The sequence below is a fragment of the Corylus avellana genome, chromosome ca4 (assembly GCF_901000735.1).
Source record: "Corylus avellana chromosome ca4, CavTom2PMs-1.0".
Taxonomy (NCBI): domain Eukaryota; kingdom Viridiplantae; phylum Streptophyta; class Magnoliopsida; order Fagales; family Betulaceae; genus Corylus; species Corylus avellana.
Window position 1 is genome coordinate 24,633,426 of NC_081544.1, and position 16,977 is coordinate 24,650,402.

General features: G+C 38.2%; 1 protein-coding gene across 1 annotated transcript; it reads right to left on the reverse strand.

Annotated features, from left to right (window-relative positions):
* Window positions 1-3,460: 3,460 nt before the first annotated feature.
* Window positions 3,461-16,588, reverse strand: LOC132179863 (uncharacterized). The gene is made up of 6 exons (XM_059592655.1): window positions 16,088-16,588; window positions 10,132-10,297; window positions 5,603-5,779; window positions 5,406-5,489; window positions 4,111-4,192; window positions 3,461-4,014 (listed from the first exon to the last, which is right to left on the reverse strand). Exons 1-6 carry the CDS (start codon window positions 16,447-16,449, stop codon window positions 3,584-3,586), a joined length of 1,302 nt encoding a protein of 433 aa, XP_059448638.1. The 5' UTR covers window positions 16,450-16,588; the 3' UTR covers window positions 3,461-3,583.
* Between the last annotated feature and the right edge of the window lie 389 nt (window positions 16,589-16,977).

Genomic DNA, 16,977 nt, shown 5'->3' on the forward strand with positions numbered 1-16,977 from the left:
CATGAAGTCGTGCAATTGCCGTTGCTGTTGTACAATAATCCACAACACACAGTTTCTTTCGCCATAAAGTTTTTGATAACATTTTGTGATTCTGAAAGCTGTCCATGATTTTGATCGCCAATTGCTACTTGTGCAGGTATAAAGCCAAGCCACTGCAATTTGCACTCACCATGCATACAACTAGCTACCTTTTTTCTTTTCTTTTCTTTTCTTTTTTTCAACAATTAATACAGAAAAATAGAAGGGAATCTAATGGAGGAAAAGTGTAATGGTTAAGTGATTAAATTTATCTATTTCTATCAGTTTAAACTTTTAGGATAACTGGTAATTTAATAAAGATTTGCATACAAGTACTTATTATATGGTTGTGTTTTAATTAAAAATAGTTAAAAAGAGTATGATCAAGTGGGTGTAATTGGTTTCTTTATTTATTTATTTATTATATTTTTTTTCTTATAACTTAAAGCAAAATGAAAAAAGTGGTTAAAGTCTCATGTTGTCTTCTTCTAGCCGGCCCTAAGCAAAATGAAAAACTGCTCCCTCCTCCTTTCCCCTTTCCCCTCCCTCCTACTCTCCTCTTTTTTCTTCCTCCTTCCTTCCTTTTTTTTTTTTTTTTTTGGTTTTTTTGACTAGTCATGTTACTCCGGCCATCCATTTGCTTATGATGCGCTAAATCCATCCGCCCTCCACCGTCTTGTGCCGCTCTTTGCCTCTTCAGAATCGGTTGGGCTTTTATAGTTTTGAAAAACTAGATTTAGTTTCCTCAACTAGTTTCGCTTAGCCACGCGCTGGCCCACCGTACTCCCCAACTCCTCAGTTGCCCATCGGTGCAAAATAGCTCTATCTCGTCCACCACGCGCTGGCTAATGAGCTTCGCCTCCTTCGCCTTGTATCTATTTATTGGTTTTTTATTGTGTTTTTATTATTATTATTTTTTATTATTTTTTAATAAAGATTTGACTTCTCCTTAGACTTGCTTTCATAAGCGATCTTTGGGGTGAAGGTTTTTGCCTTAGCCTTTATGTCGAGGAGGATTAATTTCGGTGTGAGGGTTTTGCTCTTATGACCGGAAAAATAAAAAGTTGAGAATATGACCTACCTATATATTAGATCGAGTCTGTGTCAAGCAAATCTGTTTTATAACTGAAGTTTGAACATGAGTTTGCGGATGTTGAAGTCATAGATAGGACTTGATTGTAAGATTTTTTATGTTTGTCTCTATGACGTTGTAACTTCATAACCTTAACTATGATTTATCTTAAATTTATGCTTTATGATGTAATAATTTTATACTCTTAATTTTTTTCAATGAATGAGAATGAAATATTTCCTTTAAAAAAAATAAAAACAAAACAAAACAAAATAAAAAGGTAGGTGGGAGTTGATAAGTGAGCAATAAATTGTTACCAAAACGGAGTTTGGGATTAGATTAGGGCAGGCTTGCTTAAAAAGATGGCAAATTTTGACTTTAAATAATGTTGTTTTTATCATTAATTAAAAAATTACTATTTTTAGAAGGTTTTTATTTCTCTATATATGGGCCTTTTATTACTATATATTTGAGAGATTTTATTTGTATCTTTTAAAACCTTAAGCAACCGCCATATCTGCATAATCCTTGAGCCGCTCCAGTACCTTTAAGCTGACATTAATGCATGTGCGCGCGCCGCGCGATACCGCAAACAAACGGACACGGTAACATACATACGTGATCATACGTCTTCGTCTTGTTTGTTTGTTCTTGGCGGCCCCCGTCAGAGCTTTAAACACATGTACAACCAAAACCAAAACCAAAAGCTTTATTATCTCATTGATTCATTCTGGTAAAGTACTGGGCATGAAAGTAAGTTCAGAAACAAATAAATTACCTGTAAATTGATTGAGTGTTGTTTGGGATATATACAACACAAGTCATTTACAACACGTTGTACTCTACTGAAATGTGAAGTGAGAATGGGAGGCAAATAAATATAAAAGCATTAAATAAATGGAACAACACAAAGTTTGATTTCCTGGCATGAATCTTAATTTCCCACAACCACCACTAAGAATATGAGAATGAGTGGTTAGAATGTGACACGTACCCCCCAATTTGGGAGAAGTGAGGGAATAAAAAATCTCAAACACACAATCCAAGAGGCCAGAGTTTTAATTCCCTGCAGCATGTCCTATGACAAAAATCCAAGGGCCACATGAAAACGAACAATACTGCTCAGGGCAGATCCCTGGCATCCCCATCCTTGGCCCCTCCATGTTATACATTCTCCTCCATCCTCATCAAACGGCCAAATCGAAGGGGATGTAAAGTGCCGTGTGCGACAATATCACCATGATTGATGGGCTATATCACGGTTGATAGCTCGCACTCAGATCTGATGTGCAATTTGCCGTTCTATCTGTAAATCATACGTGTCATATGGTTCAGTACTGGTCATAATCATAGTCATGTCATAATGGTGCCACGCGGTTGAACTTGTTAAAACATGGTGCACATGCTATTTCATAAAAATATCATGCATACTTTAGCCATTCATGAGTTCATAGTCATGCGTTCATAATTTGCATGTGTACATTTTCATGATCAAGGAAATTTAAAACATCATGGTATTTAAAGTATGAGGCACCATGGCATCTAACACACAGAAGGAAGAATTTATAATGGTAAACATAACTTTTTAATACGCGTATTAGAAACTAATAATCTGTTTGTATCGACGTAAAATGTTTTTCAGTTTTTGGTGTTTACGAAAAATCACAAATATATATATATATATATATATATTAAATTTTAAATTATGAAAATGCCTCAACTAGGTCCCGGTCATGTCCTAACTAAGTCCTGATGGTGTCCTAATTGAGTCCCAACGGTGTTCAACAAGTCCAAGTCCCGATAGGGTTCTGATCAGGTCCCAGTCGGGTCTCGATGCGATCCTGGTCAAGTACCGATCGTGCCCTGGCAAGGCCTCAATCAAGTCCCGATGGGGTCTCAGTCAAGTCCCAACAAGGTCCTAGTCAAGCCCTGGTAGGGTCTCTGTCAAGTCCCGGTAGGGTTTCTGTCAAGTCCCAACGAGATCCCGATCGAGTCCCATCACAGTCTTGGTGGAGTCTTGACCAGGTCCAAGTAATGTTCCGGTCAAGCCTCAATGACATCCTAACTGAGTCTGTCGATTTGAGAATGAGATGCTTAAACTGAAAAAATTGTTTACGATTTTAAAAAATGAAAACAATTTTCCAAAACTTAAAAAAGGCTTTTTCAGTCAAACTAGTTGACTATTATTTTTCATTGCACCTAACATCCGAAAATACGAAAATCATTTTATGTTGAAACAAATGGAGATTAATTTTTTTTTTTTTTTTTTTTTAAATGCTAAAAACAAGATCCTCTCATTTTCAAATGAAATGAATAATTAATATCCATTTCATGGCCAGATAAGAGGCCAAATTATAATAACAACAATGATAGAAAAACAACTTTTTTGGTATGTCAATGAAGAACAATATTCTATGTGTCGAAAAGTGAATGAATTTTTAATGAAACCTCAAAACAGATACAAATACAATGTCTCTTCTCATAGGCTAACTCTCACCTCCGAGCAATTCTCTGCCCTGCTCCGAGTAACAAGGCTTTCCCTATTGCACCCGAGTGAAGTCCACAAACCAGAGCCACAGTTCCACCTATGGCTAACCATTTCCAATCGATGCCATCACCTTTTGGTCTCTCTTTGCGGCGAACTAGTTCTTCTTCTTCACCAGAAGCTGGCACTAATGAGTCCATGGTTCCGCCTGAAGAAATCTTCGTGGTGATTGCTGCCAACGAAGCACTTCTAGACAAAGAAGCCTCGGATTTTCTCGCATTCTGGTATGCTCTCATCCCGGAGTGCAATTTCTTGACAGCTCCCCACATCCCATGACGGAGTGCCAGCTTTGCCACATCTTTGGGAATCCCCATGTCTTCATAATGTATAAGGGTAACCTCACATGCGGACAACTGTCCATCTCCCTTGCGAGATTCCACTGCACAGATTCTCCAATTCAGCAAATGAAGTAGCAACGCTAAAATTTGCTCACCAAATTGTTGCAAAAATCAATTAAATAATTAACACTTCTTACCAGCCCTGATAATCCAACTAGAGAAATATAGCTCGACACGTCGAGGCTTGTCACGCTTGGGCAAAGCTGGATATGGCACCCCCTGCAATATTGTAGCTCACATGTTAAGACATCTCCATAGCTGGAAACAGTAGGCGTCATCATGTAATAATACTACGTATATTCTCTCAGTTAAAATATACAGTACAAATGCAAGAGAAGTTAAGACATGGAAACAACCAACATCAGCACAAATATTGGATGCGAGAAAATTTGTGAAAGTCTATTACCATCCAATGCACTATGAGATAGAAGACTAAATTGACTGACCCAGTCAGTTAACCATGGTATATAACCCAAGATGTAATCATTTGATAAAAGAAACAGACCATCGGGAGAGGTCTCTGAAGCGTCTCAAGGGAACGACCAAATAAGTTGGTAATTAGAAGCCCTTTAGCTAGATCAAGGGAGCAAAATGCAAAATAAATAGAATTGACATATTTCAATGCCACAAAACAAAAGTCCCCTGATAAAAGAAGAGCAACAAGGTCACTCAAACACTAAATTAGAATTTCTTATTAGGGCCAAGTAGGCCACAAATTGTTTTCCAGGGACAACTAGGTGTTTCGTTGACATCATTTTTCTAGATTAAACAAGGGTGGAAGTAAAGTGTATGGCCCAGAAGATACATTTTGTGTAGGACTCTCTCTGTCAGAAGTTATAGTTTATTTTCTATTATGATAACATCATTACTGATCCTTTCACCCTGGAGAGGGATTTAATTTCAAGTCTAGATTAAACAACTAGTAACAAAGCTGAGAGAGTTGGTGCTCACCCATAAGACATTCAACAAGGTCACTCATATATTGTTTATTAGGTTTTCTTGCTAGAGCCGAGAACCCCAAAATTGTTTCACAGGGACAACTAAGTGTATTGATCAGATTATTTCTTGGGGTTAGTTTCAAGTCTAGATTAAACAAGAGCTGAATCTAAGCATGCTTAAAATGTCCTAGAAGATACAGTTTGTTCAGGACACTATGTTATAAGTAATAGATTTAAATTCTTTACCATAAAATCATTACTGGTCCTTTTGCCCTGGAGAGGACTTTAATCTGCTGATCATTTGGGATCTCAGAGATATTACAGTTTCCTCCCTATTGTATTTTGTTAATATGTTAAGAAAGCCCAAGGGATTCAACCCAATCCCCGCGGTCATAACAAGCTACAAGGGCATGCTCCTCAAAAGAAGTGAAAGAAGCAATAGAGGTGAAAAGATTACTGTTCAAACATAAATGATCAGATGTTGCAACCTATACCTTTGTCACACAATAATAGGCCTTCCCGGCCTCCCATATCCTTCGACCAATGATATATTCCCGATCACTGCAGAAGAAAGGGAACTGCAAATAGAAGGGGCACAAATTAAAATATCGATACCAACATTGTTTGAACAAAAAAGAGGTATTATAAAACCAAGACACATACAATTGTGCAAACCCTCTGATATACAAACCTTTTTTATCCAGTGAACAATCATTGTCCCTGTATCTTGACATTCCTCCAATATTTTGAAGTATACAAGCATAGGATCCCATTTAGGTCGAAACTCGTCATCCCAGAAGAAATCTCTTACCACCTCCGGAGTTGCATCCTCAAAGACAGTTCTACTACGGTAAACTGTTGGACCTGTCTGATAACAAATCACCGTCAGAAACTAATACATGATTTTTTTGATGAGTAATAATTTTATTGAAAGAAAAGGGCAAAGATCTTGTACACTAAAAGTATACAAGAGAGACAATCACCCCATAAGCTTCCACAATCAAAAAACTAAACCAGATCTAGAAGATCCAATGAAGAGAAGTCTAAAACATATACAACAGCCCAAACCAAAAGAGATCTCAAAAATAAGGATTTTAAAGAAAGCACGTTGGACTTAGAATCAAAAAGACATTCATTCCTTTCTATCCAAATGCTCCACATTAAGAAAGCAATAATAACTTTCCATACAGCCTCTTTGGAATGTTCCTGCCCTTGGATCTTCCAACAATGAAACAACTCTAGGATATTGCTAGGCATAGCCCATGAACCCCGAATAAGTTGATAACCAAGTGCTATAGATCACTAGTGTACACACAATGAATGAGAAGTTAATTTACAGTCTCCTCATTTTCTTTGCAAAGGAAACACCAATTACAAGAAAGAAACCCCGCCTTCTAAGATTATCAACCATGAGGATTCTAACCTTGGCTGCAATCCATAAAAAGAAAGCAATGTGTGGTGGGGCACTAACCTTCCAAATACTGTTACAGGGGAATGAAAAATGCGCTCCAATCTGTATTGTTTTATAATAGCTCGTCACTTCAAAACCGTGACTACTAGCTGGGGTCCACAACATTCTATCCACCTCCCTTGGATGGGTTTTTGAAGAGTACTACAGATTGAGAAAGGAGTCGAGAGATTCTAGCTCCCAATCCAAGATTGCCCTAATGAAACTCATATTCCAATAGATAGAAGAGACAGACGAATCCAAGTATGTTGACACCAAGACCTCTTTGTTACAGGCTATTGAAAAAAGAATTACCAGAACGAATACTTCCTAGCCACTTCTCCTCACCACACGTCATGCCAAAAGCGAATGCAGGATATGTTCCCAACCTTGAAGGAGACAAGGTTGGAGAAAAACCCTCAACCATTTCTAATATTCCTCCAAAGACACCCCATAAGGCCCTTGAGCTTCCTCTAAACATGAACCCCCTCTCTAGACCCCATACTTCTCAACAATCACTTGTCTCCATAAAGATTTCCCCTATTGCCTGAATCTCCATAGCCATTTATCAAGAAGACCTTTATTGAACATCATGATATTTTTTACTCCCAACCTTCCTCTAGGGATTGGGGAGGAGATAGTATTCCAATTCACTGGGTGAAACTTGGACTCCCCACATGGTCCATCCCAAATAAAGTCTCTCTGAAGACACTCCAATCTCCTAGCAATGCCTGTTAGTAGTGGGAAGAGTGATAAGAAGTACGTAGGTAGATATGATAACGTACTCTTGATGAGAGTAAGGTGCCCCCTGATCTTCTTCCAACCAGGCCACCTTTTTTCCCATCTTCTCAACTACCCTCATCCCAAATAGTTTTTCAAACAAAGCACCCGAAGGGACACCCAATACTTCAAGGGAAGAGACGAGATGCTACGACTGAGAATATTAGTCAGATTTTCCCTATGCAGTACCTCCCCTATTGCGACTAATTCAAATTTCCAGAGATTGACCTTCAAGCCCAAAATGGCCTTGAAACACAAGAGAATGGGACCCAATTATGGATTTGATCACAATCTGCATAACACATAATAAGTGCATCATTCATAGGGCACGATATTTTCAGGAGGGCAACGTTATGGATGTCTACCCGGAATCCTATAAATAATCTGCAACCATCGTTCTAGATAACATCCTACTGACACAGTCCATGACAATCACAAAGAGAAAGGGCAAGAGAGGGTCCCCTTTGCGAATGCCCCGAGAACTACCAAAGAAACCATGCAGGTTACCATTAATCAAGAAGGGGAAGCGGGTTGTGGAAATATAAGCAGATATCCATTTCCCACATTTAGTACCGAAACCACAATGCCCCATGAGGTAGGGAGAGGAACTCCCAGTTGACTTTCCAGGTCCAGCTTGCAAATAACACCTACAATTCCTGATTTCGGCTTGTTGTCTAGGCACTCATTGGCTGTAAGAACTGAGTCTAAAATTTGTCTACCCCATAGAAAAGCATTCTGACAATTCGAAATGAGTGTTCCTAACAATTGTTTCATTCTAATAGCAAGTACTTTCACCATGACTTTATAAACACTTCCCATAGGGCTGATAGGTCTGAAATCCCTAACTTTCACAATCCAATCTTTTTAAGAATAAGTGTGATAAAGGTAGGATTGAGGCTCTTCTCAAACATCTCATGTTCATGAAAGTTATGAAAGGCGCGCATTAGATCATGCTTCACTGAAGCCCAACAAGATCGAAAAAAAGATATAGTTGAGCCGGCAGGGCCAAACTCTTTGTCACCATCCATATTAAGCAATGTCTGAAGAATTTCCTCCTCTTGAAACAGTCTCTCCAACCAATCCGCTTCTGCATATTCTAAACAAGGGAACTCCAAGCCATCTAATTTGGGGCGCCAAGGAATTGTTTCGGTAAAAAGATTCTTAAAGTACTGAGTGATTGAATCTTTGATTGCCTCTTGATCAGAATTAACACTACTGACAATGTAGAGACTAGAGATAAAGTTGTTTCTTCTATGAGAGTTGGCAAGGTGATGGAAAAATATGGTGTTATGATCCTCTTCTTTAAACGATGTCGCCCTAGACTCAGTCTCCAGCTGACTTCTTGCATAAGGACATCATTCTCCAAATCTGTTTTCACCTTAGCCCTCCGGACTCTCTCCTCTTCGACTAGAGATCTCTCCTCTTCTAGGCCATCCAGGACCTGGATCTCCTCCAACAAGGACTTCTTCCTCTCTCTTCTACATTTTCAAAGACCTCATTATTCCAACCTCTCAAACCAAGTTTCAGCTGTTTTAGTTTATTATCTAAAACATTTTTTTATAAGTAGTTTATTAGCTAAAACATAACACGGAGTGCCAAAGAACTTATATGAATCCTACCACTATTTCATCAGATCTACAAAATCTTCTGCTTTCAACCACATGCTCTCAAATTTAGTTGAGCCTAATCCACTGGTCATAACTCCACTATCAAGCAATATGGAAAAATGATATGATACGGAACAAGGAAGACGGCACTGGATCAAGTCTGGAAAATGCTCTTTCCAAAGCAGAAGAACGAGGAATCTATAATCCTGGACATAGAGGGGGGTCTTGGTTATTAGACCATGTGAAAGAACCTCTAACCAATGGAATATCCATCAACCCCTGTTCTGAAATGAAATTCCCACATTGCAGAGGTTAATCGAGATGTTCCAACTCTTTCATTTGGGAAATGGGTAACATTGAAATCTCTCCAATGCACCAAGAAATTTCCCACCAACTGAAGACTCTTGACAACTCCTCCCACAGATAATGTCTATCAGAATCAGCATTGAGGCCATAGACTCCTGAGAAAGCCCAAATAAATTGGTCCAGAGTGGATTTGGATTTGCAGGAGATAGAGAAAGTGCCCACTGCCTCCTCAATGCACTCCACTGCACATTTATCCCACATTACTAGATTACCAGCCGAGGCTCCAAAGGCTGGCAAAACCATCCAAGCCGTGAAAGAACCATCCACTCCATTTTAGTTTCTTGAAAACACACTACATCAGACTTCCAATTTTTCAATAAATTGCTAATGTTGAGTCTTTTCCCTGCATTGTTGAGAACTCTAATATTCCAACAAATAATTTTCAAATTCATAACATGGTAGAAGCCTTACCACAGAACTGAGGAGGTGGATGGGATTTGGACGGGTTTCTTCTAGAATCATAGTCAAAATACATGATACAATCAAAATACAAAGACATTGGGAAGGACACATTATCAATAGAATTACAATTGAGATATGCATGGTAAAATATGGGATAATATATGTGCAAAGCAAACAAATAGAGAAGAGGCAAACAATGGGGCACCAAGCTTTTCAAGCATCTTTAAACATAAGAAATTTACATGTTAAAATATGGAGGAAGGAATTAACACATGTCTACCTTCTAACCAAGACTAAAAAGCCCAATGACTCCAATGAGAAACAAACACCCTGCTACCATAAGATCTCAGAATGAGTAGTCCAAGATATCGGAACACTTCATTAAATGCAAGTCACGTATGCAGAATTAAAGAGCAGTCGAACATTAAAAGTAAATGACAAAAACATTAAAAAAAATAAAAAAATCTAAGCTTCCTTTTTATCATTAACAGATTTCTCTATGAATTAATAATGACATAGATGTTTCCTGGGGACACTAGATTTAAAAATATTCATACGAATCATTTCAGCAAATGAAGAACCGAAAATACATGAAATGTGATCAAAGTTGGAATCTACCTCTGGCTCATGGCGCCAAGCCTGGTATGCCATGTTAGGAGTAGACCTCTCCATCATACTTTGCCATTCCATCTCTCTATCTTTCCCTTCGAGAAGATGTAATAGGTGTTCTAAATCATTCTCTGTCACAATGTCCTGCACTCTCTTCTCAGCTTGTGTGGTGGGGCTGCAGGAAAGTTAAGACATAACGAACTAATTAATCCATGAACAAGAAACAACCTTACTCCAAAACTAATACCAGATTTTGATTACGACAGTGTTGTCTTGAAGCAAAAATAGACTACAATACAGCAGTTTAATACAATTAGAGAAAATCTTATAGCAACTCAGAAAACTCGAGATGATAACTAAAAGAGGACGTTCATAAATAACTTAATAGATAGTCATTAGAGGCGCAGAAGCACTTGGAATGGTTAACAAATGGAGGGGTCAAAAACAGCAGAGCATATGAGTCAACAGGTTGCTAATCTATATCAAATTCCGCAATTTTTCTTGCTAAACTCATTAGATAATCCATCCATTCCTTAACCAAAGTTGCTTATTAACCCATGCACAAACAAACTATACCAACGTTGATACATTGACAATCCAATCTCTTAAACTAGGTCCACAATTAACAACAATTGCTAGGAAAAATCACTTTTGTACTTTTCTATACATAAGTTTCCAATAACATAAAGTCTCAGATCATTCTATTGAATTAAAAATCTTCAAGGCATTGCCACTTGATGCACTATGCACAACACAGTAAGCAACACATTCTTTTGATAAGTTTAGTTAACATCCAGTTTGGGAAAAAAAAACATATATCATTGATTCATTAATCGACCAATGACAGACCCAATATACAACACAAACATCAACCAATCTTCCTATTGACCTATTCATATTCCTATCAAGCGTAATACTTCTAAATCTATCTACATCTGATGTAGTGGAGATTAAAGTTTTTTGTCCTATCGGTCTAGTGGGTGGTGTTTATAAAATTATATCTAAGGTACTACTAGCAAACAGATTGAAAGAGGTGCTGGAGAATATCATCTCAAATTCGCCGAATGCATTTATTAAAGGGAGACATATTTTGGATTCAATTTTGATTGGCAAATGAGTGTATTAACTGTCGGATTAGATTAGAGGTTCCTGGCATGTTGCATAAATTGGATCTAGAGAAAGTTTATGAGCATGTGAATTAGGAGTTCTTGTTGTATTTGTTAAAGAGAAGTGGTTTTGGGGAGAAATGACGAGCATGGATAGCATTTTGAATATCTACAGTGTGATTCTCCACTTTCATAAACAAGCCCCTTTTGGTTTATTAGCTCTTGTGGTTTATCAGGGATCTGTTATCTCCTCTACTTTTTGTGATTATTATAGAGGCTCTGAGTAAGATGATGTCAGCCATAGTGACCAGGCGGCTTTTATCTGGTTTTTTGGTAGGATTAAGAAATAATGTAGAACTAGTTGTGCCTCATCTTTTGTTTGCAGCTGACAAATTGGTCTTTTGTGAGGCTAATTGTGAACATCTTTGTAATCTGCAATGTCTCTTTTTAAGGTTCAAAGCAGTATTGGGGTTAAGATTAATTTATAGAAATCAGAGATAATTCCAATTGGTGAGGTGCAAGATGTAGAAAATTTGGTTAGTATTATGGGGTGCAGGGTGGCATTGTTACTGTGACTTATTTGGGACTCACTTGGGTGCACCATATAAGTCTAGTTTTATTTAGAGCGGCATTGTAGAAAAACCGGAAAGGCGGTTGGCAGGTTGGAAGAGACTCTATTTATCCAAGGGAGGGAGGTTGACCTTGATCAAAAATACTTTGTCCAATTTGCCTACTTATTTTTTGATGTTGTTTCCTATTTGTTATGGGGAGGCATCGATGAGGAGTTTAAGTTCTATTTATTTAGTCGGTCAAATATTTGTTCTCCGAAGCAAACGGATGGATTGGGGTTAAAAAACTTCATTCAATTTAATCAAGCACGGTTAGTAAGCGGTTATGGCATTACGCTACAGAGAGGGAGGCGTTGTGGACAATGGTGGTGGAAACAAAATATGATAGTATGAGTGGAGGCTGGTGTACTAAGGAGGTAGAGGTACCCCTTGGAGGAAGAGTGTGAAAACATATTAGAAGGGGGTGGGGAGTCTTTTCAAGATTGGTCAAATACGATGTGGGAGATAGAACTAAGATTAGGCTCGGGCATGATTCGTGGTGTGGGGATCAACCACTGAAGAAGCCTTTTCCCGGGTTGTTTAGTACTGCTTGTTGTAAGGAGGCATGCCTTGCAGATTATATGTAGGTTTTTAACGGTAATGTTTAGTGTTATATTTTATTATACCTATACAGGATTGAGAGGTGGATTTGGTGATTGCATTTTATGATGTGTTGTTGATGTAGGACGATATTTACATTTATTTTTGGTAAAAACGAAAATAAAGAAAATATCAAAAATAATATTGGAGCAACGCCGCTTGATCAGAATTTTATCCATTCTCAGACAATGGAAGTACAAAAGGAAAGATTGTCACTATTCCCGCTGATTGTCAATTTTATATTAGGATTTTATTTTATTTTATTAGAACTTTATTTCCTTTCCTCATAGGGTTAGGTTTACTATTGTTACTAGGATTAGATTTACTTTCTCTACTAGACTTAGATTTACTTTCTCTACTAGAAGTATGTTTACTTTCTTTACAAGTATTTCTCTTCTATAAATAGGCTAACTTATTATGTAAAACTTAACTCATTAAATTATTATCAAATCAGAGAATTCTCTCTCAAATACTCTGCAGAGTTTTATCTTTCTTTTAGCCTGCGGGCTTTTTTTTATCTTTTTGGGTAGAAGACGAAGACGCTTCTCCTTGCAGAATCAAAGACGCTGCTCTTTGATTAGTTAACTTAGTCTTCCGCTACGTCAGTTGGTATCAGAGCAGGTTTTATCCTGATCATGGCCAATCAGCGCAACGATGACAAACTTCTCCAACAATGCCGCTTGTAGGGGAGAGACTCTTTCAAGAGCCAAATTCATGGGGTATCCGAGCCGGCATTATTCGGATTCGATGGCCAACTTATACTACAACAACAACTTCTATAACGATGCCGTTCGTGAGAGAGATGTTTCGAGATCCGACTACCAGCGATACATCAAGCGATCAGAAGCTCCTTAGAGAACCGAATTCCAAGAGTTCAAGCAAACTATGCACGCTATGCAACAGGAGATGCGCTAGATGCGGGAAACGTTGGAACGCATGCATATGGGTTCCCATTGGAATCACAGGGACAATGATGCTAAAGATGACTATGGGATCCGAGTCAAACCCATTCACTATCCTTATGTTGACAGATTCCTTAATGATCACATAAGCCATAGTCGACATGTCCGTAACCGTATTCATAAATCTACAAATAGGCACTCCGTATATGAAGAGAATATTAATTATGGTGAAAAGGATATTGAGGCTGTTAATTTGGAGCTGCCGTTTGAGAAACAATTTGTGCAGCCACAACTATTTGTTCCAACAACTACATCAGTGGAAGAACAACCACCACCTCCTCCCTCACAGGTGCAACTCATCATGATCACCCCAAAAATTGTTGATTCCTTTGAAGAAAACGGTGAAGTTGAAGATGACATTCATGAAGAAATAGTTGGAGGAATTTTTCTGGAAGTAGATGAAAAGCAAAAATCGTATCTTGATGCTATCTATGTAGATTTCTCCAAGAACCTTTCTTCAGAGGAGCTGCGCGTGCCATGTCCCAAAGAAAACTCGAGTACGAGTTTTTTTCAAGTGGAGGTGTCTGATGTAGGACAATATTTACCTTTATTTTCGGTAAAAACGAAAATAAAGAAAATATGATAAATAATATTGGAGCAACGCCGCTTGATCAGAATTTTATCAATTCTCAGATAATGGAAGTACAAAAGGAAAGATTGTCATGATTCCCGCTGATTGTCAATTTTATATTAGGATTTTATTTTATTTTATTAGGACTTTATTTTCTTTCCTTATAGGGTTAGGTTTACTATTGTTAATAGGATTAGATTTACTTTCTCTACTAAAAGTATGTTTACTTTCTTTACAAGTATTTCTCTTCTATAAATAAGCTAGCTTATAATGTAAAACTCAACTCATTGAATTATTATCAAATCAGAGAATTCTCTCTCAAATATTCTGAGGAGTTTTATACTTCTTTAAGCCTGCGGGGTTATTTTTATCTTTTTGAGTAGAAGACGAAGACGCTTCTCCTTGCAGAATCAAAGACGCTGCTCTTTGATTAGTTACCTTAGTCTTCCGCTACATTAGTTGTGTTCTCTCAAACTGAGGCAAGATGGTGAGGATCGTATTTGGTGGGTCCCTTCAAAAAATGAGGAAGTTTGAAGTAAGGTCATTTTATCAAGAATTATCTAGATCCCACGGGAGGCGGGGGGGTCATCTTCTCCTTGAAAGAGTATTCGGAGAGTACCTGTTCCATAGGGAGTGAGTTTCTTTGTGTGGATGGCAGCTCTTGGAAAGATTCTGACATTGGATAACCAGAGGAAGAAAAAAGTAATAGTTTTGGAATGGTATTGCATGTGTAAAAGGAGCGAGAAATCAATAGATCATCTTTTTCTCCATTGTAAAGGGCAAGAGAAATGGAATGCGTTGTTTCGCCTTTTTGTAGCATAATGGGTTGTGCCTAGAAGTGTAATAGAGTTGTTAGATTATTGGTGGGGTTAGTTGGGAAGTCGTTCAGTTTTAGATGTTTGGAGGATGTTCCTTTATGCTTAATGTGGACCATATCGAGAGAACAAAATGTAGGATGTTTTGAAGATCGTGAGATGACGGTGGAAGAGCTCAAGAACATCTTGTTCAAAACGCTTTATATATGGACATAGGTATTTATTTCTCATTTTTTCTTACTTTGCTGAATTTGTGACTTTTTGTTCTTCTTTCCATTATTAGTGGGGTTATCTCTTGTATGCATTCTGCGTACTAGGGTTGCGCCCCTTTGTGCTTATTAATGATTGCATTACTTATCAAAAAGGAAGGAGAAAGGTTGTATCCATCCCATATACCAAGATATTCGATTTAAAAGCCAGAGAAGCATTATCAGCAAAATTTTATTTATCTTGTCTGGTCAAATTGCTTTGAGAACGCTCACTTCTCCATCTTGCCAGGTCCTAGTATCACATAGGATCAAAAACACCCCCTAAATTAAAGCGCTGGATTAGAGTAGCATGTCACACACAGTAAAGTCAGTACTCCCAAAACTAGCCTCGAGTTTAATTTATCATTCAATTGACAAACGAATTCCATATAGATCTTTCAAGGCATTGAGATGGTCTCTCATACAAGGTTATCAGTGGATACAAATTCAACTACCAAACTTTAACTTAGAACTCAAATCACTCGTTACTTAAGAAATTACGCCCCCCAGCATTCGTAGGACAAAAGACACTCCCCCGTCCCTGTCTCTCCGACACCCATTGATGGCCATTTTGATGCATGTCATATAATCCTCGGTTAGCGATCTTATGATCAAAGTATGAAATCCACATACCTAGGCTTCATAGAAAAGACCATCTAAAGCATTTGCACTACTCTCACCAATACCCCCAACTTATATGTAGTCAAAACAGCTACTTATATTCCAAACAAGCCTGTTTCTCATATTATGAACAAAAACTTACCATTACAAAATAGCTTGGGCATTAAGGCATTAACATAAAATCTCAACTTTCTACTATAAAACTGAAACACCTTCCACCACCCAGTTACCAGAGAGCACTAATTAACATTTAACAATATGACAAGGTCAAAATTAATTCCATTAAAGCAATCAATGTAACTCATTACAAAATTAATAAAAACTAAAATAAAAAAAATAAAATAAAAAATAAAAAAACCTAAGAACAATATTCCAAAAAAATCAAAATAAATCAATTAGATTTTACTAAAAGAAAACATTGTATGAGCACTCACCCAACAGCGTCGCTATTTCCTTGTGTGGAAAGCTTCGATTCGGCCGTCGCCGGCGATTCCTTGCTTCGGCGTTTGGAATTGGACCAAACGGTGCGGCAAACGGAGAAGGCGGAAAGGGCGGAGAAGGCAAGCCAGAGGCGGCGGGCGCCGAATCCCGGCGGAGCGGTCCAGAGAAAGCGGAGCTTGGAGCGGAAGCCAAGGAAGACGATGCCCGTCCACCGGGGCCGCCACGACCACCCGATCACCAGCCCGATCATCACCGCCACCCATATCGGTACTGCGCACAGCAATATGTCGACAAATGTCTCGGCTATCGAAGGCCGCCTCAGAAACTCCACAACATCGAAGAACGGCTCCTCCATTTTCCCGGCAAATCAGCGAGAAAATAAGGCCCGATCTACACGAACCATCGACGAGAGAGAGAGAGAGAGAAACAGGGAACTTGGGAGGGGAACTTAGGCGATTGATTGATTAGGACGGCCAGGGGAGATGACGTGGGCGTGCTATGGCCGTTGATAGGGGTTCGGTGTTTTGTTGGGAGGTTGAGTGCCACGCGATTGAGGGTAGCGTGAGTGATAATTGAGGTAACTAGAGGATAAGATTATAATATAAGATATTTTTAGATTTTTGTTTAAGAAAGATGCTTTCGTGTCGGGATTAGGGATTAGCTAGGGATTAGGTGCCATCTGGTTTTGTCCGTCAACGAGCAAATAGCTTCCGTTAAACTTGTTGGAAGAGTTTGGCGGTTAAAAGTAAGACTTCGATTAATAAATTCCCTCCTTTTTTTTTTTTGTTTTTTTTTTTTGAAAAGATAAATTCTCTCCAAATATTGTGTTTTTTGGCATGATTTTTTTATAACATTTACTGTATAAAAATTATTTCTCTCTAAA

What these genes read in the sequence shown, in the direction of transcription:
- LOC132179863 (XM_059592655.1), bottom strand. Translation starts at nt 16,449, where the DNA reads ATGGAGGAGCCGTTCTTCGATGTTGTGGAGTTTCTGAGGCGGCCTTCG. An exon ending in CTTGGCGCCATGAGCCAGAG is followed by an intron (nt 5,780 to 10,131) that starts GTAGATTCCAAC and finishes ATTTGTTATCAG; the next exon opens with ACAGGTCCAACAGTTTACCG. An exon ending in CCTATTATTGTGTGACAAAG is followed by an intron (nt 4,193 to 5,405) that starts GTATAGGTTGCA and finishes ACAATATTGCAG; the next exon opens with GGGGTGCCATATCCAGCTTT.